A 23,028-nucleotide genomic window follows, 5' to 3' on the forward strand; every position below is an offset into this window, starting at 1 on the left:
CACCAGCTAAATGCATTAGGTCTGTGTTGGACTGACTCCCCAACCTAATGCATTAGGTCTGTGTTGGACTGACTCACCAGCTAAATGCATTAGGTCTGTGTTGGACTGACTCACCAGCTAAATGCATTAGGTCTGTGTTGGACTGACTCCCCAGCTAAATGCATTAGGTCTATGTGTTGGACTGACTCACCAGCTAAATGCATTAGGTCTATGTGTTGAACTGACTCCCCAGCTAAATGCATTAGGTCTATGTGTTGGACTGACTCCCCAGCTAAATGCATTAGGTCTGTGTTGGACTGACTCCCCAGCTAAATGCATTAGGTCTGTGTTGGACTGACTCACCAGCTAAATGCATTAGGTCTGTGTTGGACTGACTCCCCAACTAAATGCATTAGGTCTACGTGTTGGACTGACTCCAACTAAATGCATTAGGTCTACGTGTTGGACTGACTCCAACTAAATGCATTAGGTCAATGTGTTGGACTCACTCACCAGCTAAATGCATTAGGTCTGTGTTGGACTGACTCCCCAACTAAATGCATTAGGTCTGTGTTGGACTGACTCCCCAGCTAAATGCATTAGGTCTGTGTTGGACTGACTCCCCAGCTAAATGCATCAGGTCTGTGTTGGACTGTGACTCCAACTAAATGCATTAGGTCTGTGCTGGACTGACTCACCAGCTAAATGCATTAGGTCTGTGTTGGACTGTGACTCCAACTAAATGCATTAAGTCTGTGTGTTGGACTGACTCCCCAGCTAAATGCATTAGGTCTGTGTTGGACTGACTCCCCAACCTAATGCATTAGGTCTGTGTTGGACTGACTCCCCAGCTAAATGCATTAGGTCTGTGTTGGACTGACTCCCCAGCTAAATGCATTAGGTCTATGTGTTGGACTGACTCCCCAGCTAAATGCATTAGGTCTGTGTTGGACTGACTCACCAGCTAAATGCATTAGGTCTGTGTTGGACTGACTCACCAGCTAAATGCATTAGGTCTATGTGTTGGACTGACTCCCCAGCTAAATGCATTAGGTCTATGTGTTGGACTGACTCACCAGCTAAATGCATTAGGTCTATGTGTTTGAACTGACTCCCCAGCTAAATGCATTAGGTCTATGTGTTGGACTGACTCACCAGCTAAATGCATTAGGTCTGTGTTGGACTGACTCCCCAGCTAATTGCATTAGGTCTGTGTTGGACTGACTCCCCAGCTAAATGCATTAGGTCTATGTGTTGGACTGACTCCCCAACTAAATGCATTAGGTCTGTGTTGGACTGACTCCCCAGCTAAATGCATTAGGTCTGTGTTGTACTGACTCCCCAGCTAAATGCATTAGGTCTATGTGTTGAACTGACTCCCCAGCTAAACGCATTAGGTCTATGTGTTGGACTGACTCACCAGCTAAATGCATTAGGTCTATGTGTTGAACTGACTCCCCAGCTAAATGCATTAGGTCTATGTGTTGGACTGACTCCCCAGCTAAATGCATTAGGTCTGTGTTGGACTGACTCCCCAACTAAATGCATTAGGTCTGTGTTGGACTGACTCCCCAGCTAAATGCATTAGGTCTGTGTTGGACTGACTCCCCAACTAAATGCATCAGGTCTGTGTTGGACTGTGACTCCAACTAAATGCATTAGGTCTGTGTGTTGGACTGACTCCCCAGCTAAATGCATTAGGTCTGTGTTGGACTGACTCCCCAACCTAATGCATTAGGTCTGTGTTGGACTGACTCCCCAGCTAAATGCATTAGGTCTGTGTTGGACTGACTCCCCAGCTAAATGCATTAGGTCTATGTGTTGGACTGACTCCCCAGCTAAATGCATTAGGTCTGTGTTGGACTGACTCACCAGCTAAATGCATTAGGTCTGTGTTGGACTGACTCACCAGCTAAATGCATTAGGTCTATGTGTTGGACTGACTCCCCAGCTAAATGCATTAGGTCTATGTGTTGGACTGACTCACCAGCTAAATGCATTAGGTCTATGTGTTTGAACTGACTCCCCAGCTAAATGCATTAGGTCTATGTGTTGGACTGACTCCCCAGCTAAATGCATTAGGTCTATGTGTTTGAACTGACTCCCCAGCTAAATGCATTAGGTCTATGTGTTGGACTGACTCCCCAACTAAATGCATTAGGTCTGTGTTGGACTGACTCCCCAGCTAAATGCATTAGGTCTATGTGTTTGAACTGACTCCCCAGCTAAATGCATTAGGTCTGTGTTGTACTGACTCCCCAACTAAATGCATTAGGTCTATGTGTTGAACTGACTCCCCAGCTAAATGCATTAGGTCTGTGTTGGACTGACTCCCCAGCTAAATGCATTAGGTCTATGTGCTGGACTGACTCCCCAGCTAAATGCATTAGGTCTGTGTTGGACTGACTCCCCAGCTAAATGCATTAGGTCTATGTGTTTGAACTGACTCCCCAGCTAAATGCATTAGGTCTATGTGTTTGAACTGACTCCCCAGCTAAATGCATTAGGTCTATGTGTTTGAACTGACTCCCCAGCTAAATGCATTAGGTCTGTGTTGGACTGACTCCCCAGCTAAATGCATTAGGTCTATGTGTTTGAACTGACTCCCCAGCTAAATGCATTAGGTCTATGTGTTTGAACTGACTCCCCAGCTAAATGCATTAGGTCTATGTGTTTGAACTGACTCCCCAGCTAAATGCATTAGGTCTGTGTTGGACTGACTCCCCAGCTAAATGCATTAGGTCTATGTGTTTGAACTGACTCCCCAGCTAAATGCATTAGGTCTATGTGTTTGAACTGACTCCCCAGCTAAATGCATTAGGTCTATGTGTTTGAACTGACTCCCCAGCTAAATGCATTAGGTCTGTGCATGATACTTTCATGTGATATTTGATGCGTTTAACATGCAACATTTCAGAAGGCAGTATTTCCAAGAAAAAGAGGGTGTTTCAAAGTGTTTTCAAAATGGCCGCAATCCAGAGTGCTCATGCTGAAGTGATGGCTTGTATCGCTCCTGGCCAGCTGTGTCAGAAGTGTTTTCTAAACAGTGTGTGTGTGTGTGTGTGTGTGTGTGTGTGTGTGTGTGTGTGTGTGTGTGTGTGTGTGTGTGTGTGTGTGTACTCACGCTGATGTAATAGCCCGGTATCTCTCCTGGCCAGCTGTGTCCCAGATCTGAGCCTTCACGGTCTTCCCATCCACCTGGATACTGCGGGTGGCAAACTCCACCCCGATGGTGCTCTTACTCTCCAGGTTAAACTCATTCCGGGTGAAACGAGATAACAGGTTACTCTTCCCCACGCCAGAGTCTCCTATCAACACCACTGGGACAGACAGACAGGTTAGAGTCTCCTAGCAACACCACTGGGACAGACAGACAGGTTAGAGTCTCCTATCAACACCACTGGGACAGACAGACAGGTTAGAGTCTCCTATCAACACCACTGGGACAGACAGACAGGTTAGAGTCTCCTATCAACACCACTGGGACAGACAGACAGGTTAGAGTCTCCTATCGACACCACTGGGACAGACAGACAGGTTAGAGTCTCCTATCAACACCACTGGGACAGACAGACAGGTTAGAGTCTCCTATCAACACCACTGGGACAGAGAGAGAGACAGGTTAGAGTCTCCTATCAACACCACTGGGACAGACAGACAGGTTAGAGTCTCCTAGCAACACCACTGGGACAGACAGACAGGTTAGAGTCTCCTATCGACACCACTGGGACAGACAGACAGGTTAGAGTCTCCTATCGACACCACTGGGACAGACAGACAGGTTAGAGTCTCCTATCGACACCACTGGGACAGACAGACAGGTTAGAGTCTCCTATCGACACCACTGGGACGAGAGCGAGACAGGTTAGAGTCTCCTATCGACACCACTGGGACAGACAGACAGGTTAGAGTCTCCTATCGACACCACTGGGACAGACAGACAGGTTAGAGTCTCCTATCGACACCACTGGGACAGACAGACAGGTTAGAGTCTCCTATCGACACCACTGGGACAGACAGACAGGTTAGAGTCTCCTATCGACACCACTGGGACAGACAGACAGGTTAGAGTCTCCTATCGACACCACTGGGACAGACAGACAGGTTAGAGTCTCCTATCGACACCACTGGGACAGACAGACAGGTTAGAGTCTCCTAGGAACACCACTGGGACAGAGAGAGAGAGACAGGTTAGAGTCTCCTATCAACACCACTGGGACAGACAGACAGGTTAGAGTCTCCTATCGACACCACTGGGACAGACAGACAGGTTAGAGTCTCCTATCGACACCACTGGGACAGACAGACAGGTTAGAGTCTCCTATCGACACCACTGGGACAGAGCGAGACAGGTTAGAGTCTCCTAGCGAACACCACTGGGACAGAGAGAGAGAGACAGGTTAGAGTCTCCTAGCAACACCACTGGGACAGACGAGAGACAGGTTAGAGTCTCCTATCAACACCACTGGGACAGAGCGAGACAGGTTAGAGTCTCCTATCGACACCACTGGGACAGAGAGAGAGACAGGTTAGAGTCTCCTAGCGACACCACTGGGACAGAGAGAGAGAGACAGGTTAGAGTCTCCTATCAACACCACTGGGACAGAGAGAGAGAGACAGGTTAGAGTCTCCTAGCAACACCACTGGGACAGAGAGAGAGAGACAGGTTAGAGTCTCCTAGCAACACCACTGGGACAGAGAGAGAGACAGGTTAGAGTCTCCTAGCAACACCACTGGGACAGAGCGAGACAGGTTAGAGTCTCCTAGCAACACCACTGGGACAGAGCAGACAGGTTAGAGTCTCCTAGCAACACCACTGGGACAGACAGACAGGTTAGAGTCTCCTATCAACACCACTGGGACAGACAGACAGGTTAGAGTCTCCTATCGACACCACTGGGACAGACAGACAGGTTAGAGTCTCCTATCGACACCACTGGGACAGACAGACAGGTTAGAGTCTCCTAGCAACACCACTGGGACAGAGAGAGAGAGACAGGTTAGAGTCTCCTAGCAACACCACTGGGACAGAGAGAGAGACAGGTTAGAGTCTCCTAGCAACACCACTGGGACAGACAGACAGGTTAGAGTCTCCTAGCAACACCACTGGGCCAGAGAGAGAGACAGGTTAGAGTCTCCTAGCAACACCACTGGGACAGAGCGAGAGAGAGACAGGTTAGAGTCACCTAGCGACACCACTGGGACAGAGAGAGAGAGACAGGTTAGAGTCTCCTAGCAACACCACTGGGACAGAGAGAGAGACAGGTTAGAGTCTCCTAGCAACACCACTGGGACAGAGAGAGAGACAGGTTAGAGTCTCCTAGCAACACCACTGGGACAGAGAGAGAGAGACAGGTTAGAGTCAATTTAAAACAACTGCATGCATCTCCTGATTCCCCTCACATTGAAGAAGGCAGTCAAATTTACAACAAACATCCTGTAGATATTACAGTAGGAATATACACATCCTGTAGATATTACAGTAGGAATATACACATCCTGTAGGAATATACACATCCTGTAGATATTACAGTAGGAATATACACATCCTGTAGGAATATACACCTCCTGTAGATATTACAGTAGGAATATATACCTCCTGTAGATATTACAGTAGGAATATACACATCCTGTAGGAATATACACATCCTGTAGATATTACGGTAGGAATATACACATCCTGTAGATATTACAGTAGGAATATACACCTCCTGTAGATATTACAGTAGGAATATACACCTCCTGTAGATATTACAGTAGGAACATACACCTCCTGTAGATATTACAGTAGGAATATACACATCCTGTAGATATTACAGTAGGAATATACACCTCCTGTAGATATTACAGTAGGAATATACACATCCTGTAGGAATATACACATCCTGTAGGAATATACACCTCCTGTAGATATTACAGTAGGAATATATACCTCCTGTAGATATTACAGTAGGAATATACACATCCTGTAGGAATATACACATCCTGTAGATATTACGGTAGGAATATACACATCCTGTAGATATTACAGTAGGAATATACACATCCTGTAGGAATATACACCTCCTGTAGATATTACAGTAGGAATATACACATCCTGTAGGAATATACACCTCCTGTAGATATTACAGTAGGAATATACACCTCCTGTAGATATTACAGTAGGAATATACACCTCCTGTAGATATTACAGTAGGAACATACACCTCCTGTAGATATTACAGTAGGAACATACACCTCCTGTAGATATTACAGTAGGAACATACACCTCCTGTAGATATTACAGTAGGAATATACACCTCCTGTAGATATTACAGTAGGAATATACACATCCTGTAGGAATATACACATCCTGTAGGAATATACACCTCCTGTAGATATTACAGTAGGAATATATACCTCCTGTAGATATTACAGTAGGAATATACACATCCTGTAGGAATATACACATCCTGTAGATATTACGGTAGGAATATACACATCCTGTAGATATTACAGTAGGAATATACACCTCCTGTAGATATTACAGTAGGAATATACACCTCCTGTAGATATTACAGTAGGAACATACACCTCCTGTAGATATTACAGTAGGAATATACACATCCTGTAGATATTACAGTAGGAATATACACCTCCTGTAGATATTACAGTAGGAATATACACATCCTGTAGGAATATACACATCCTGTAGGAATATACACCTCCTGTAGATATTACAGTAGGAATATATACCTCCTGTAGATATTACAGTAGGAATATACACCTCCTGTAGATATTACAGTAGGAATATACACCTCCTGTAGATATTACAGTAGGAATATACACATCCTGTAGGAATATACACATCCTGTAGATATTACGGTAGGAATATACACATCCTGTAGATATTACAGTAGGAATATACACATCCTGTAGGAATATACACCTCCTGTAGATATTACAGTAGGAATATACACATCCTGTAGGAATATACACCTCCTGTAGATATTACAGTAGGAATATACACCTCCTGTAGATATTACAGTAGGAATATACACCTCCTGTAGATATTACAGTAGGAACATACACCTCCTGTAGATATTACAGTAGGAACATACACCTCCTGTAGATATTACAGTAGGAATATACACCTCCTGTAGATATTACAGTAGGAATATACACATCCTGTAGGAATATACACATCCTGTAGATATTACAGTAGGAATATACACCTCCTGTAGATATTACAGTAGGAATATACACCTCCTGTAGATATTACAGTAGGAATATACACATCCTGTAGATATTACAGTAGGAATATACACATCCTGTAGATATTACAGTAGGAACATTACTACAATACACCCCCTTATTGTACAATAAAATAAAAAGTCTGAATGTAAAATGTGTTTTGACCGGATTACCATCACGTGCTAACGACCAATAAGCAGGAGCCCATTCATTATGATGTAAAATAGGAAGCTGTTGAGACAAAATATCTAAAAAGATGCGTATTACTAAACAGACTTTCGAAACAATGGGTCTGTTGTGGACCCACTTCCTCTGCCACAGGGCAGCGCACTATTGGCCCAGCGTCGTCCGGGTTAAGGGAGGGTTTGGCCTGGCTAGGCCGTCATTGTAAAGAAGAATTTGTTCTTAAATGACTTGCCTAGTTAAATAAAGGTTAAATACGAGGTAATACAAATCATATGGGGGGGGGGGGGGGGGGGGGGGGTTATATTACAAGTGTGTAATAAATGTTTTTTGGTTTGTTGCATATCTCAACTCCCCAAGACAGCAGCAGAAAGTGGGGTTATCATTGTTACAGCACCCTGGATGGAGCAACAGAGTTTCACCTTGTCAGCTCTGGTATTAGATTACTGGGCCAAAGCTCTAACCTCAAGGCTGCCTGCTACCTACCCTAAGCAGAGAGACAGTGGGTCTGCAACCAAATGTCTTTAATAATACCATCCTTTAGTTATTTGGTCAGATATTCCCCCTGTCATAATGATCAGCCGTCCTGCCCACCATGTTGAAATATAATGATATTTCACACCTCTGGCCTTCCACTGACAGATTCTGTGCAACCCAATACAATTGAAAGCAACGTTAGTGTATGTAAAAGCACCTAGGAATCACCCATGTCATCAGATGGCATGATGATGATGAGCATTTTGTTGAAGCCACTATATTCCACTAACAGGATATGGTACATAGCTAGCTAGATAATGATTTGTAATCATCGCATTAAGAAATGTGTTTAAATGAATGACATAACGTTAGTTAGCTATATCGTTCTTTAGGTAGCTGGAGCAACTACCCATGGTTTCAGTAGCTAACTAACTAAGTTAACGTTAGCTATGTGGTCATTTGACAAAGTGACTGGTGTTAACCTAACTAACGTTAGTTGTATATTTCCTGACGGTAACGTTGCCGCACCGGTCCATCAGAGACCTGCGCTATCTAGCCAACAAGCTAAAGACAAAATGATCAACTGCTGTTAGTTAACATTATTGAGAATATCAAGACAAAAACAACAGCTATATTTATATCCAAACGACCTCGTTTTTAAATTGGTAGGATATCATGCTAAAGTTAGCAGGTTACAAATGCGTAGCGTTAGCCGCTAGCTAACTAGCTTAGCTTCTAGTGCCGTAGCCAGGCGACCACTCCTAGTCCGCGAGTACAATAAAACCACGATGACGTTACGTTTTATAGACAGGTCACATTTAGCATATATTTACCTTTAAACAAGTAATCATACTCGTCGTCTCTATTCCCCATTCTGAATCAAAATGAAGGCGAAGTTCGATGTCTTTGAATCCAAGTGGCAATTTTTTTTTCTTTCTTTCTTTCTTTCCCCCCGGTCCTATCGGTTATTTTACCTTAGTGGTCTTCTCCCGGCCGTCACCGCAATGCACTGCGGCTGGAGCCTTGTCACCTTAGCAACAGGGAATCCAGCTAGCTAGGTTAGCATCCAACCGCTATATATATAAATATATATAAATACCCGCTTCCGGATCAACCATCTGCATTGATAATACTTCTCATATTATTTATTTCATGTATCTACATGAAATTCATTTACTGGATTAATTTATACATTGTGTCAACAGCTAGTAATGGAGAACGGGCGAAAGAGTCTATGAGTTACATCAGACTAGTGTCGTACGTACGCGCTTGTGTTGTATGGTTCTATGGTGTAATGGTTAGCACTCAGGACTCTGAATCCTGCGATCCGAGTTCAAATCTCGGTAGGACCTAAACTTTTGAAGTTCTTAGCTGTGAGTCAAAGCAGTTGTAGATGAAATATACTGAACAACAATATAATGGCAACATGTTTCATCAGCAGAAATTAAAGATCCCAGACATTTTACATATGCACAAAAGGCTTATTTCTCTCAAATGTTGTGCACAAATTTGTTTAACCTTAAACAAGTAATCATACTCCTCTCTATTCCCCATTCTCCTTTGCCAATATAATCCATCCACTTGACAGGTGTGGCATATCAAGAATATGATTAAACAGCATGATCATTACACAGGTGCACCTTGTACTGGGGCCAACAAATGTCCACTATACAATTTTGTCACAACACAGATGTCTCAAGTTTTGAAGGAGTGTGCATTTGGCATGCTGACTGCAGGAATGTCCACCAGAGCTGTTGCTAGATAATTGAATGTTAATTTCTCTACCATAAGCCTCCTCCAACGTTGTTTCAGAGAATTTGGCAGTACATCCAACCCACCTCACAACCGCAGACCCACGTGTATGGCGTCGTGTGGGTGAGTGGTTTACCTCTGTCAACGTTGTGAACAGAGTGCCCCATGGTGGCAGAGGGGTATGGGCAGTCATAAGCTATGGACAACAAACATAATTACATTTTGTCGATGGCATTTTGAATGCACAGAGATACCCTGATGAGATCCTGAGGCCCCATTGTCGTGCCATTCAGCCGCCGCCATCACCTCATGTTTCGGCATGATAATGCACGGCCCCATGTCACAAGGATCTGTACACAATTCCTGGAAGCTGAAAATGTCCCAGTTCTTCCATGGCCTGCATACTCACCAGATATGTCACCCATTGAGCATGTTTGGGATGCTCTGGATCGACGTGTACGACAACATGTTCCAGTTCCCGCAAATATTCAACATTCCACAGGAAACAATCGACAGACTGAGCAAATGGCCACCCGGACTATTTACATTGCCTGCCTGCCTGCCCCCCCCCACCACCACCACCACCACCACCACCACCACTTGCTGTTTATTATCTATGCATAGTCACTTTACCTTACTTACATGTACAAATTACCTTGACTAACCTGTACCCTAGTACACTGACTCAGTACCGGTCGGTACATTTACATTTTTGTCATTTAGCAGACGCTCTTATCCAGAGCGACTTACAGTAGTGAATGCATACATTTCATACATTCATTTTTATTTTTTTACATTTCGTACGAGCCCCCCCTGTATATATCCTCGTTATTACTATTTGTGTCATTTTTTTATTTTTGTATCTTTTATTTGTTTTAATATATACTTTTTTTCTTCTTTACTTTAGTTTATTTAGTAAATATTTTCTTAACCAACAATGCAGTTCAAGAAATAGAGTTAAGGGCTTGTAACTAAGTATTTCAGGGTAAAGTCTACACCTGTTGTATTGCCTAGTTAAATAAAATAGGGGGGGCTGGGGGTGAGGCTAGGGGGGCTGGGGGCGAGGCTGGGGGGGGGGGGGGGGGGGGTACAACATCACAATACACAAGGACCTTATCATTCTAACAGCTTTTCTGTTGGCAAAATCTTTAGGTGTTACAGGGACCTTGTAAAGTGATAAGAATTCCTTATAATTAAGTAAAAGACCCTCTGCATTTACAAATTGTAAACACACCTATTTAGGAGAGGTGCTGGTTAGAGGAGTACAACACACCTATTTAGGAGAGGTGCTGGTTAGAGGAGTACAACACACCTATTTAGGAGAGGTGCTGGTTAGCGGAGTACAACACACCTATTTAGGAGAGGTGCTGGTTAGCGGAGTACAACACACACCTATTTAGGAGAGGTGCTGGTTAGCGGAGTACAACACACCTATTTAGGAGAGGTGCTGGTTAGCGGAGTACAACACACACCTATTTAGGAGAGGTGCTGGTTAGAGGAGTACAACACACACCTATTTAGGAGAGGTGCTGGTTAGCGGAGTACAACACACACCTATTTAGGAGAGGTGCTGGTTAGAGGAGTACAACACACCTATTTAGGAGATGTGCTGGTTAGAGGAGTACAACACACACCTATTTAGGAGAGGTGCTGGTTAGCGGAGTACAACACACACCTATTTAGGAGAGGTGCTGGTTAGTGGAGTACAACACACCTATTTAGGAGAGGTGCTGGTTAGAGGAGTACAACACACACCTATTTAGGAGAGGTGCTGGTTAGCGGAGTACAACACACCTATTTAGGAGAGGTGCTGGTTAGCGGAGTACAACACACCTATTTAGGAGAGGTGCTGGTTAGAGGAGTACAACACACCTATTTAGGAGAGGTGCTGGTTAGAGGAGTACAACACACACCTATTTAGGAGAGGTGCTGGTTAGAGGAGTACAACACACCTATTTAGGAGAGGTGCTGGTTAGAGGAGTACAACACACACCTATTTAGGAGAGGTGCTGGTTAGAGGAGTACAACACACCTATTTAGGAGATGTGCTGGTTAGAGGAGTACAACACACCTATTTAGGAGAGGTGCTGGTTAGAGGAGTACAACACACCTATTTAGGAGAGGTGCTGGTTAGAGGAGTACAACACACACCTATTTAGGAGAGGTGCTGGTTAGAGGAGTACAACACACCTATTTAGGAGATGTGCTGGTTAGAGGAGTACAACACACCTATTTAGGAGAGGTGCTGGTTAGCGGAGTACAACACACACCTATTTAGGAGAGGTGCTGGTTAGCGGAGTACAACACACCTATTTAGGAGAGGTGCTGGTTAGCGGAGTACAACACACACCTATTTAGGAGAGGTGCTGGTTAGTGGAGTACAACACACACCTATTTAGGAGAGGTGCTGGTTAGTGGAGTACAACACACACCTATTTAGGAGAGGTGCTGGTTAGAGGAGCCGCACACTCTAGGAGTTCATATGCAATAACCTAATAACCAACTTTTGGACAGACAAGCCGTCTTCATCAGGGTATAATGATAAACACTGCGGGCTGATTCGTTTATATAGTGTCAAAGGACACACACAGGTGTCTGTACATGGCCGGGTGTGGCCTGATATCATTGGTTAATCTTCAAATATAAAAAAATAACATACCAAAAACACGAATGCATAGCGTACGATCATAGATGGAATAGGAATGTAAACATTTACAATAGTAAAATCACCAGAATGGCTTCAGATCAAAGTCTATGTTGAGACGGACGGGAGGAAGGGTCTTTAAGGTAAAGATCCAGCAGCCTCTCGTTTTAATAATAAATTAATCGTTTGCTACGATGCTCTGAGATACGTACTTTTAATTCACGCTTTGTTTTACCCACATCATTTACCACAAATGGGCTAGGCGGGACGTAATCGTCCCACCTACGCAACAGCCAGTGTAATCCAGTGGCGCGATTTTCAAATACCTTAAAAATCCTCTGTTATACTCACAGACACCATTCAAACAGTTTTAGAAACTTTGGAGTGTTTTCTATCCATATGTAATAAGTATATGCATATTCTAGTTACTGGGCAGGAGTAGTAACCAGATTAAATCGGGTACGTTTTTTATCCAGCCGTGTCAATACTGACCCCTAGCCCTAACAGGTTATAAGATAAATAACTGCCTTAGTGGAACACGTAATAACACCTTTGATTGGGATCTGTTTCCCTGTTTGGGGGTGTTTGAAGGATCTACATTTATAAGTGCCATTGCATTGAGCACAGCCATTACACTTGTAGTTTCCATCCAGTAGGGGGCGCAAATACACGTTGTGCAGGGATATCTTGGGGTGATAAATCACAGTTTACCAGTTGATCTCTGAGATTTCTGCCCCGTGAGAATACGACCAAGGGAAGGTCCGAAAACACATTACCGATACTGTCATCGGATCTTAGAATGTGCCGATGTTTGTGACCGATTCCCTAAATTTGTTCAGAGCGTTTTGATTGGAGGGTAGAACGCTAGTTACTGTCCATGAAGAAGATCAAGTCTCGGTTTCTTTTGAATTTTCTCAATGGCAGTATTAATCTGACCTTTTTTGTACCCCTTCTCCTTGAATTTTCTTTGCGTCTCAGCCATATTTCTGTCGAAATCTGATTGTTTTTGGCAAATTCTTTTGATTTGACAGAATTGACTTTAGCAGTATGATCTATGATCTAAACTATTTTTCAAGGGAAGCGGGTGACAACTATCAGCCCTCAACAAACTGTTAGGATCAGTAGGTTTCCTGTAAAGATCAGTGTATAGAACATTATCTTCACACAAGATCAAGAAAACTGATTTGACGTGTATCAGATTGCACAGTAAATCTCAGATGCTCAGAACAGGAATTAAGAAAAGCATGGAATGCCTGGAGCTGTTTTACATCACCCCTCCATAGAACACAAATATCATCAATATACCGTCTCCAAATCATGATGTTAGGCAAGAAAACATTGTTGAGAGGATTGAAAATAGACTCTAACCCACATACAAATTAGCATAGTTAGGAGCCATGGGGGATCCCATAGCAGTACCCTTCGTCTGAATAAAGAAATAATTTAGAAACATGAAGTAGTTGTGGGTGAGTACTATTTCAGACAATGTTATAATGCAGCACTGGAAGGTAGTTCATCAGGGTCACATTGCAGAAGAAAATGTCCCATAGCTTCAATACCGCCCCCGTGTGGAATATTAGTGTATAACGACTCAACATCAAAAGTAGCAAACAAAGTATTATTTATTTATGTTACCTTTTATTTAACTAGGCAAGTCAGTTAAGAACAAATTCTTAATTTCAATGACGGCATAGGAACAGGGAGAGGATCAGAGATTCAATAATATAGATCATACTGCTGGTGTCCTTTAGGAGGGGAGCTGTTCTGAGATCATACTGCTGGTGTCCTTTAGGAGGAGGGGAGCTGTTCTGAGATCATACTGCTGGTGTCCTTTAGGAGGAGGGGAGCTGTTCTGAGATCATACTGCTGGTGTCCTTTAGGAGGAGGGGAGCTGTTCTGAGATCATACTGCTGGTGTCCTTTAGGAGGAGGGGAGCTGTTCTGAGATCATACTGCTGGTGTCCTTTAGGAGGAGGGGAGCTGTTCTGAGATCATACTGCTGGTGTCCTTTAGGAGGAGAGCTGTTCTGAGATCATACTGCTGGTGTCCTTTAGGAGGAGGGGAGCTGTTCTGAGATCATACTGCTGGTGTCCTTTAGGAGGGGAGCTGTTCTGAGACCATACTGCTGGTGTCCTTTAGGAGGAGGGGAGCTGTTCTGAGATCATACTGCTGGTGTCCTTTAGGAGGAGGGGAGCTGTTCTGAGATCATACTGCTGGTGTCCTTTAGGAGGAGGGGAGCTGTTCTGAGATCATACTGCTGGTGTCCTTTAGGAGGAGGGGAGCTGTTCTGAGATCATACTGCTGGTGTCCTTTAGGAGGGGAGCTGTTCTGAGATCATACTGCTGGTGTCCTTTAGGAGGAGGGGAGCTGGTCTGAGATCATACTGCTGGTGTCCTTTAGGAGGAGGGGAGCTGTTCTGAGATCATACTGCTGGTGTCCTTTAGGAGGGGAGCTGTTCTGAGATCATACTGCTGGTGTCCTTTAGGAGGAGGGGAGCTGTTCTGAGATCATACTGCTGGTGTCCTTTAGGAGGGGAGCTGTTCTGAGATCATACTGCTGGTGTCCTTTAGGAGGAGGGGAGCTGTTCTGAGATCATACTGCTGGTGTCCTTTAGGAGGGGAGCTGTTCTGAGATCATACTGCTGGTGTCCTTTAGGAGGAGGAGAGCTGTTCTGAGATCATACTGCTGGTGTCCTTTAGGAGGAGGGGAGCTGTTCTGAGATCATACTGCTGGTGTCCTTTAGGAGGAGGGGAGCTGTTCTGAGATCATACTGCTGGTGTCCTTTAGGAGGAGGGGAGCTGTTCTGAGATCATACTGCTGGTGTCCTTTAGGAGGGGAGCTGTTCTGAGATCATACTGCTGGTGTCCTTTAGGAGGAGGGGAGCTGTTCTGAGATCATACTGCTGGTGTCCTTTAGGAGGAGGGGAGCTGTTCTGAGATCATACTGCTGGTGTCCTTTAGGAGGAGGGGAGCTGTTCTGAGACCATACTGCTGGTGTCCTTTAGGAGGAGGGGAGCTGTTCTGAGATCATACTGCTGGTGTCCTTTAGGAGGAGGAGAGCTGTTCTGAGACCATACTGCTGGTGTCCTTTAGGAGGAGGGGAGCTGGTCTGAGATCATACTGCTGGTGTCCTTTAGGAGGAGAGCTGTTCTGAGACCATACTGCTGGTGTCCTTTAGGAGGAGGGGAGCTGTTCTGAGATCATACTGCTGGTGTCCTTTAGGAGGAGGGGAGCTGTTCTGAGATCATACTGCTGGTGTCCTTTAGGAGGAGGGGAGCTGTTCTGAGATCATACTGCTGGTGTCCTTTAGGAGGAGGGGAGCTGTTCTGAGATCATACTGCTGGTGTCCTTTAGGAGGAGGGGAGCTGTTCTGAGATCATACTGCTGGTGTCCTTTAGGAGGAGGGGAGCTGTTCTGAGATCATACTGCTGGTGTCCTTTAGGAGGAGGGGAGCTGTTCTGAGATCATACTGCTGGTGTCCTTTAGGAGGAGGGGAGCTGTTCTGAGATCATACTGCTGGTGTCCTTTAGGAGGAGGGGAGCTGTTCTGAGATCATACTGCTGGTGTCCTTTAGGAGGAGGGGAGCTGTTCTGAGATCATACTGCTGGTGTCCTTTAGGAGGAGGGGAGCTGTTCTGAGATCATACTGCTGGTGTCCTTTAGGAGGAGGGGAGCTGTTCTGAGATCATACTGCTGGTGTCCTTTAGGAGGAGGGGAGCTGTTCTGAGATCATACTGCTGGTGTCCTTTAGGAGGAGGGGAGCTGTTCTGAGATCATACAGCTGGTGTCCTTTAGGAGGAGGGGAGCTGTTCTGAGATCATACTGCTGGTGTCCTTTAGGAGGAGGGGAGCTGTTCTGAGATCATACTGCTGGTGTCCTTTAGGAGGAGGGGAGCTGTTCTGAGATCATACTGCTGGTGTCCTTTAGGAGGAGGGGAGCTGTTCTGAGATCATACTGCTGGTGTCCTTTAGGAGGAGGGGAGCTGTTCTGAGATCATACTGCTGGTGTCCTTTAGGAGGAGAGCTGTTCTGAGATCATACTGCTGGTGTCCTTTAGGAGGAGGGGAGCTGTTCTGAGATCATACTGCTGGTGTCCTTTAGGAGGAGGGGAGCTGTTCTGAGATCATACTGCTGGTGTCCTTTAGGAGGGGAGCTGTTCTGAGATCATACTGCTGGTGTCCTTTAGGAGGCGGGGAGCTGTTCTGAGATCATACTGCTGGTGTCCTTTAGGAGGAGGGGAGCTGTTCTGAGATCATACTGCTGGTGTCCTTTAGGAGGAGGGGAGCTGTTCTGAGATCATACTGCTGGTGTCCTTTAGGAGGAGGGGAGCTGTTCTGAGATCATACTGCTGGTGTCCTTTAGGAGGAGGGGAGCTGTTCTGAGATCATACTGCTGGTGTCCTTTAGGAGGAGGGGAGCTGTTCTGAGATCATACTGCTGGTGTCCTTTAGGAGGAGGGGAGCTGTTCTGAGACCATACTGCTGGTGTCCTTTAGGAGGAGGGGAGCTGTTCTGAGATCATACTGCTGGTGTCCTTTAGGAGGAGGGGAGCTGTTCTGAGATCATACTGCTGGTGTCCTTTAGGAGGAGGGGAGCTGTTCTGAGACCATACTGCTGGTGTCCTTTAGGAGGGGAGCTGTTCTGAGATCATACTGCTGGTGTCCTTTAGGAGGAGGGGAGCTGTTCTGAGATCATACTGCTGGTGTCCTTTAGGAGGAGGGGAGCTGTTCTGAGATCATACTGCTGGTGTCCTTTAGGAGGAGGGGAGCTGTTCTGAGATCATACTGCTGGTGTCCTTTAGGAGGAGGGGAGCTGGTCTGAGATCATACTGCTGGTGTCCTTTAGGAGGAGGGGAGCTGTTCTGAGATCATACTGCTGGTGTCCTTTAGGAGGAGGAGAGCTGTTCTGAGATCATACTGCTGGTGTCCTTTAGGAGGAGGGGAGCTGTTCTGAGATCATACTGCTGGTGTCCTTTAGGAGGAGGGGAGTTGTTCTGAGATCATACTGCTGGTGTCCTTTAGGAGGAGGGGAGCTGTTCTGAGATCATACTGCTGGTGTCCTTTAGGAGGAGGGGAGCTGTTCTGAGACCATACTGCTGGTGTCCTTTAGGAGGAGGGGAGCTGTTCTGAGATCATACTGCTGGTGTCCTTTAGGAGGAGGGGAGCTGTTCTGAGATCATACTGCTGGTGTCCTTTAGGAGGAGGGGAGCTGTTCTGAGATCATACTGCTGGTGTCCTTTAGGAGGAGGGGAGCTGTTCTGAGATCATACTGCTGGTGTCCTTTAGGAGGGGAGCTGTTCTGAGACCATACTGCTGGTGTCCTTTAGGAGGAGGGGAGCTGTTCTGAGATCATACTGCTGGTGTCCTTTAGGAGGGGAGCTGTTCTGAGATCATACTGCTGGTGTCCTTTAGGAGGGGAGCTGTTCTGAGACCATACTGCTGGTGTCCTTTAGGAGCAGGGAGGGTAAGGACTGACGTATCGGATTGACCAACAGACCCACCCTTATCAGCAGGACGAATAAGGACTGGCGTATCGGATTGTAAATCAAGCAAAGCTTGTTTTTCATCCTGAGGTAAATTATGGAAAGATATGTTCTCCTGTTTGTTCTTAATGAGATGAACAACATATTTTTCAACCAGTCTGCAATATGTCTCAATAGAGTGATTGCGATTGGCTGGAGGTACAAAATAACTCTTCTAAAGGAGTCAGAGTATGTGCAGGTGAGCAACCTACATGTTCAGTAGAAACATCCCGATTAGGGGAGATAAAGTATTCCCTTAAACGGATGTTTTTAAAAAACGTAAAAATGTCTACATTAACATCAAAATCATTGCACTGAGTTGTAGGCACAAAGCATAACCCTTTATTAAACTTCTTATGGATGGTGGCAGTATTGAGTAGCTTGGATGACTGACGTGCCCAGAGTAAACTGCCTGCTTCTCACGCCCAGAAACTAAGATATGCATATTATTAGTAGATTTGGATAGAAAACACTCTGAAGTTTCTAAAACTGTTTGAATGATGTCTGTGAGTATAACAGAACTCATATGGCAGGCAAAAACCTGAGAAAAAATCCAAACAGGAAGTGGTTTGTAGTTTTTCAAGTGATTGCCGATCCAAACTACAGTGTCTGTGGGGTCATTTTGCACTTCCTAAGGCTTCCACTAGATGTCAACAGTCTTTAGAACCTTGTTTGAGGCTTCTACTGTGAAGTGATGATGAATAAGAGCTCCTGGAGTCAGAACACTGCTAGCAGGGCATGAGCCTCAGCCATGCACGCTCACGTGAGAGGTAGCTCAGTTCCATTGCATTTCTGAAGACAAAGGATTTCTCCGGTTGAAACTTTATTGCAGATTTACGATAAAAACATCCTAAAGATTGATTCTATACATTGTTTGACATGTTTCTACAAACTGTAATGGGATTTTTTGAGTTTTCGTCTGACCTCCGCGTCGTGAATTTGGATTTGTGAATTGAAGGCGCGAACAAAAAGGAGGTATTTGGACATAAAGGATGGACTTTATCGAACAAAACAAACATTTATCGTGGAACTGGGATTCCTGGGAGTGCATTCTGATGAAGATCATCAAAGGTAAGTGAATATTTATAATGCTATTTCTGACTATTGTTGACTCCAACATGGCGGATATATTGTTTGGCATGTTTTTGTGTCTGAGCGCCGTACTCAGATTATTGCTTTTTCGGTAAAGCTTTTTTGAAATCTGAAACAGCGGTTGCATTAAGGAGAAGTTTATCTAAAGTTTCATGTAAAACACTTGTATCTTTTATTATTTTTATTTATTTCAATTTATAACATTTCTGACATGCATTTTGCTGGATATTTTTGTTGTTATTCTGTCTCTCACTGTTAAAATAAACCTACCATTAAAATTATAGACTGATCCTTTCTTTATCAGTGGGCAAATGTACAAAATCAGCAGGGGATCAAATACTTCCCCCCCCACTGTATGCATGTCATGCCACCAATAGAATCTATGCCCCAATTCTGAGCCAATAAGAGAATTGAAACTATGTAACAAAGCAAATGGGGTGATGACGTTATGTAAAGGTCAAACTGTATAAAATCCAAGAATGAGAAGGCAGTACTTCCATGAAGGTGCTCGGCTTTGTCTGCAATTAAAGTCTAATTCACAAGCTCCAGTATCTGAGTAGTATTTGACTTAATATTTTCCACAACAATAGTTGACAATTAATCGTAAGAGATTTTCATAACTACTAGTGTGGGGTTGACAAGCTTCATTATTGCAATACAAAAATGTTTGTCAAGATAGAACTGCGAAAGGGGGAGGAGTTGCAATCTACTGCAGAGATAGCCTGCAGAGTTCTGTCATACTTTCCAGGTCTATACCCAAACAGTTCCAACTTCTAAATAAAAAAATTAATCTCTCCAGAAATAAATCTCTCACTGTTGCCGCCTGCTATCGACCCCCCTCAACTCCCAGCTGTGCCCTGGACACCATACATGAATTGATCGCTCCCCATCTAGCTTCAGAGTTCGTTCTGTTAGGTGACCTAAACTGGGATATGCTTAACACCCCGGCAGTCCTACAATTTAAGCTAAATGCCCTCAATTTCACACAAATCATCAAGGAACCCACCAGGTACAACCCTAAATCCGTAAACATGGGCACCCTCATAGATGTCATCCTGATCAACTTGCCCTCCAAATACACCTCTGCTGTCTTCAATTAGGATCTCAGCGATCACTGCCTCATTGCCTGTATCCGCTATGGGTCCAGGGTCAAACGACCACCCCTCATCACTGTCAAACGCTCCCTAAAACACTTCTGCAGGCCTTTCTAATCAACCTGGCCCGGGTATTCTGGAAGGGTATTGACCTCATCCCGTCAGTCGAGGATGCCTGGTCATTCTTTAAAAGTAATTTCCTCACCATCTTAGATAAGCATGCCTCGTTCAAAAAATGCAGAACTAAGAACAGATATTGCACTTGGTTCACTCCAGACCTGACTGCCCTCGACCAGCACAAAGACATCCTGTGGCGTTCTGCATTAGCATCAAATAGCCCCCGTGATATGCAACTGTTCAGGGAATTCAGGAACCAATACACTCAGTCAGTCAGGAAAGCAAAGGCTAGCTTTTTCAAACAGACATTTCCATCCTGTAGCTCTAACTCAAAAAAGGTTTTGGGACACTGTAAAGTCCATGGAGAATAAGAGCACCTCCTCCCAGCTGCCCACTGCACTGAGGCTAGGTAACATGGTCACCACCGATAAATCCATGATAATTAAAAATTTCAATAAGCATTTCTGAACGGCTGGCCATGCTTTCCGCCTGGCTACCCCTACCCCGGCCAACAGCTCCGCACCCCCCGCAGCTACTTGCCAGAGCCTCCCCAGCTTCTCCTTCACCCAAATCCAGATAGCAGATGTTCTGAAAGAGCTGCAAAACCTGGACCCGTACAAATCAGCTTGGCTAGACAATCGGGACCCTCTCTTTCTAAAACTATCCGCTGCCATTGTTGCAACCCCTATAACCAGTCTGTTCAACCTCTCTTTCGTATCGTCCAAGATCCCTAAAGATTGGAAAGCTGCCGCGGTCATCTCTCTCTTCAAAGGGGGTGACACTCTACACCCAAACTGCTACAGACCTATATCTATCCTATCCTGCCTTTCGAAAGTCTTCGAAAGACAAGTTAATAAACAGATCACTGACCATTTCAATCATGGTCACGGGTGCACCTCAGCCACGCTCAAGGTACTAAATGATATCAAACCCGCCATCGATAAAATACAGTACTGTGCAGCCGTCTTCATCGACCTGGCCAAGGCTTTCGACTCTGTCAATCACCGTATTCTTATTGGCAGACTCAATAGCCTTGGTTTTTCTAATGACTGCCTCTCCTGGTTCACCAACTACTTTGCAGACAGAGTTCAGTGTGTCAAATCGGAGGGCCTGTTGTCCGCACCTCTGGCAGTCTCTATGGGGGTTCAATTCTCGGGCCGACTCTTTTCTCTGTATATCAATGATGTCGCTCTTGCTGCGGGCGATTCCCTGATCCACCTCTACGCAGACGACACCATTCTGTATACCTCTGGCCCTTCCTTGGACACTGTGTTAACTAACCTCCAAACGAGCTTCAATGCCATACAACTCTCTTTCCGTGGCCTCCAACTGCTCTTAAACACTAGTAAAACTAAGTACATGCTTTTCAACCGTTCACTGCCCGCACCCTCCCGCCAGACTAGCATCACCACCCTTGATGGTTCTGACTTAGAATATGTGGACAACTACAAATACCTAGGTGTCTGGTTAGACTGTAAACTCTCCTTCCAGACTCACATTAAACAACTCCAATCCAAAATTAAATCTAGAATCGGCTTTCTATTTCGCAACAAAGCCTCCTTCATTCACGCCGCCAAACTTACCCTCGTAAAACTGACTATCCTACCGATCCTCGACTTCGGCGATGTCATCTACAAAATAGCTTCCAATACTCTACTCAGCAAACTGGATGCAGTCTATCACAGTGCCATCTGTTTTGTTACCAAATCACCTTATACCTCCCACCACTGTGACCTGTATGCTCTAGTCGGCTGGCCCTCGCTACATATTCGTCGCCAGACCCACCGGCTCCAGGTCATCTATAAGTCCCTGCTAGGTAAAGCTCCACCTTATCTCAGTTCACTGGTCACGAAAACAACACTCACCCGTAGCCCACGTTCCAGCAGGTATATCTCACTGATCATCCCCAAAGCCAACACCTCATTTGGCTGACCTTTCCTTCCAGTTCTCTGCTGCCAATGACTGGAACGAATCGCTGCAGCTGTACATAGCCCATCTGTACATTGCCCACCCAATCTACCTACCTCATCCCTTTACTGTTTTTATTTTATTTACTTTTCTGCTCTTTTGTACATCTGTATCTCTACTTGCACATCATCATCTGCTCATTTATCACTCCAGTGTTAATCTGCTAAATTGTAATTATTTGCTCCTATGGCCTATTTATTGCCTTACCTCCTCCTGCTTTTGCACACACTGTATATAGACTTTCTTTTTTCTACTGTGTCATTGACTTGTTTATTGTGTTATTGGCTTGTTTATTGTTTATTCCATGTGTAACTCTGTGTTGTTGTCTGTGTCACACTGCTTTGCTTTATCTTGGCCAGGTCGCAGTTGTAAATGAGAACTTGTTCTCAACTGGCCTACCTGGTTAAATAAAGGACTTGTTCTCAACTGGCCTACCTGGTTAAATAAAGGACTTGTTCTCAACTAGCCTACCTGGTTAAATAAAGGACTTGTTCTCAACTGGCCTACCTGGTTAAATAAAGGACTTGTTCTCAACTAGCCTACCTGGTTAAATAAAGGACTTGTTCTCAACTGGCCTACCTGGTTAAATAAAGATGAAAAAAAAAAAAAAAAAAAAAGAGATTTGTGGTTGAAAAACGAGTTTATGTAAACTAAGTGTATGTAAACAAATATATATATATATATATATATATATATATATATATATATATATATATATATATATATATATATATATATATATATATATATATACACATACATTTGAAGTCAGAAGTCTACATACACTTAGGTTGGAGTCATTAAAACTCGTCTTTCAACAACTCCACAAATTTCTTGTTAACAAACTATAGTTTTGGTAAGTCGGTTAGGACATCTACTTGTGCATGACACAAGTATTTTTTTCAAACAATAGTTTACAGACAGATTATTTCACTTATAATTCACTGTATCACAATTCCAGTGGGTCAGAAGTT

At 44.4% G+C, this 23,028-nt stretch overlaps 1 protein-coding gene and 1 non-coding gene across 2 annotated transcripts in view; one reads left to right on the forward strand and one right to left on the reverse strand.

Annotated features, from left to right (window-relative positions):
- LOC106591986 (ras-related protein Rab-11A) overlaps positions 1-9,057 on the reverse strand; it is a 20,909-nt gene extending 11,852 nt beyond the window's left edge. Inside the window, exons 1-2 of the mRNA XM_045688599.2 lie at positions 8,706-9,057; positions 3,104-3,299 (exon numbers count right to left, since the gene is read on the reverse strand). Coding sequence (XP_045544555.1) covers positions 3,104-3,299; positions 8,706-8,745 — 236 coding nt within the window. The 5' untranslated portion in view covers positions 8,746-9,057. The remainder of the gene's footprint in view (positions 1-3,103; positions 3,300-8,705) is intronic.
- A 95-nt stretch (positions 9,058-9,152) lies between these two features.
- Positions 9,153-9,224, forward strand: trnaq-cug (transfer RNA glutamine (anticodon CUG)). The gene has a single exon. It is a non-coding gene; the product is annotated as a tRNA-Gln (tRNA).
- The last annotated feature ends 13,804 nt before the right edge of the window (positions 9,225-23,028 follow it).

The sequence above is a fragment of the Salmo salar genome, chromosome 10 (genome assembly GCF_965601325.2).
Source record: "Salmo salar chromosome 10, fSalSal1, whole genome shotgun sequence".
Classification (NCBI taxonomy): domain Eukaryota; kingdom Metazoa; phylum Chordata; class Actinopteri; order Salmoniformes; family Salmonidae; genus Salmo; species Salmo salar.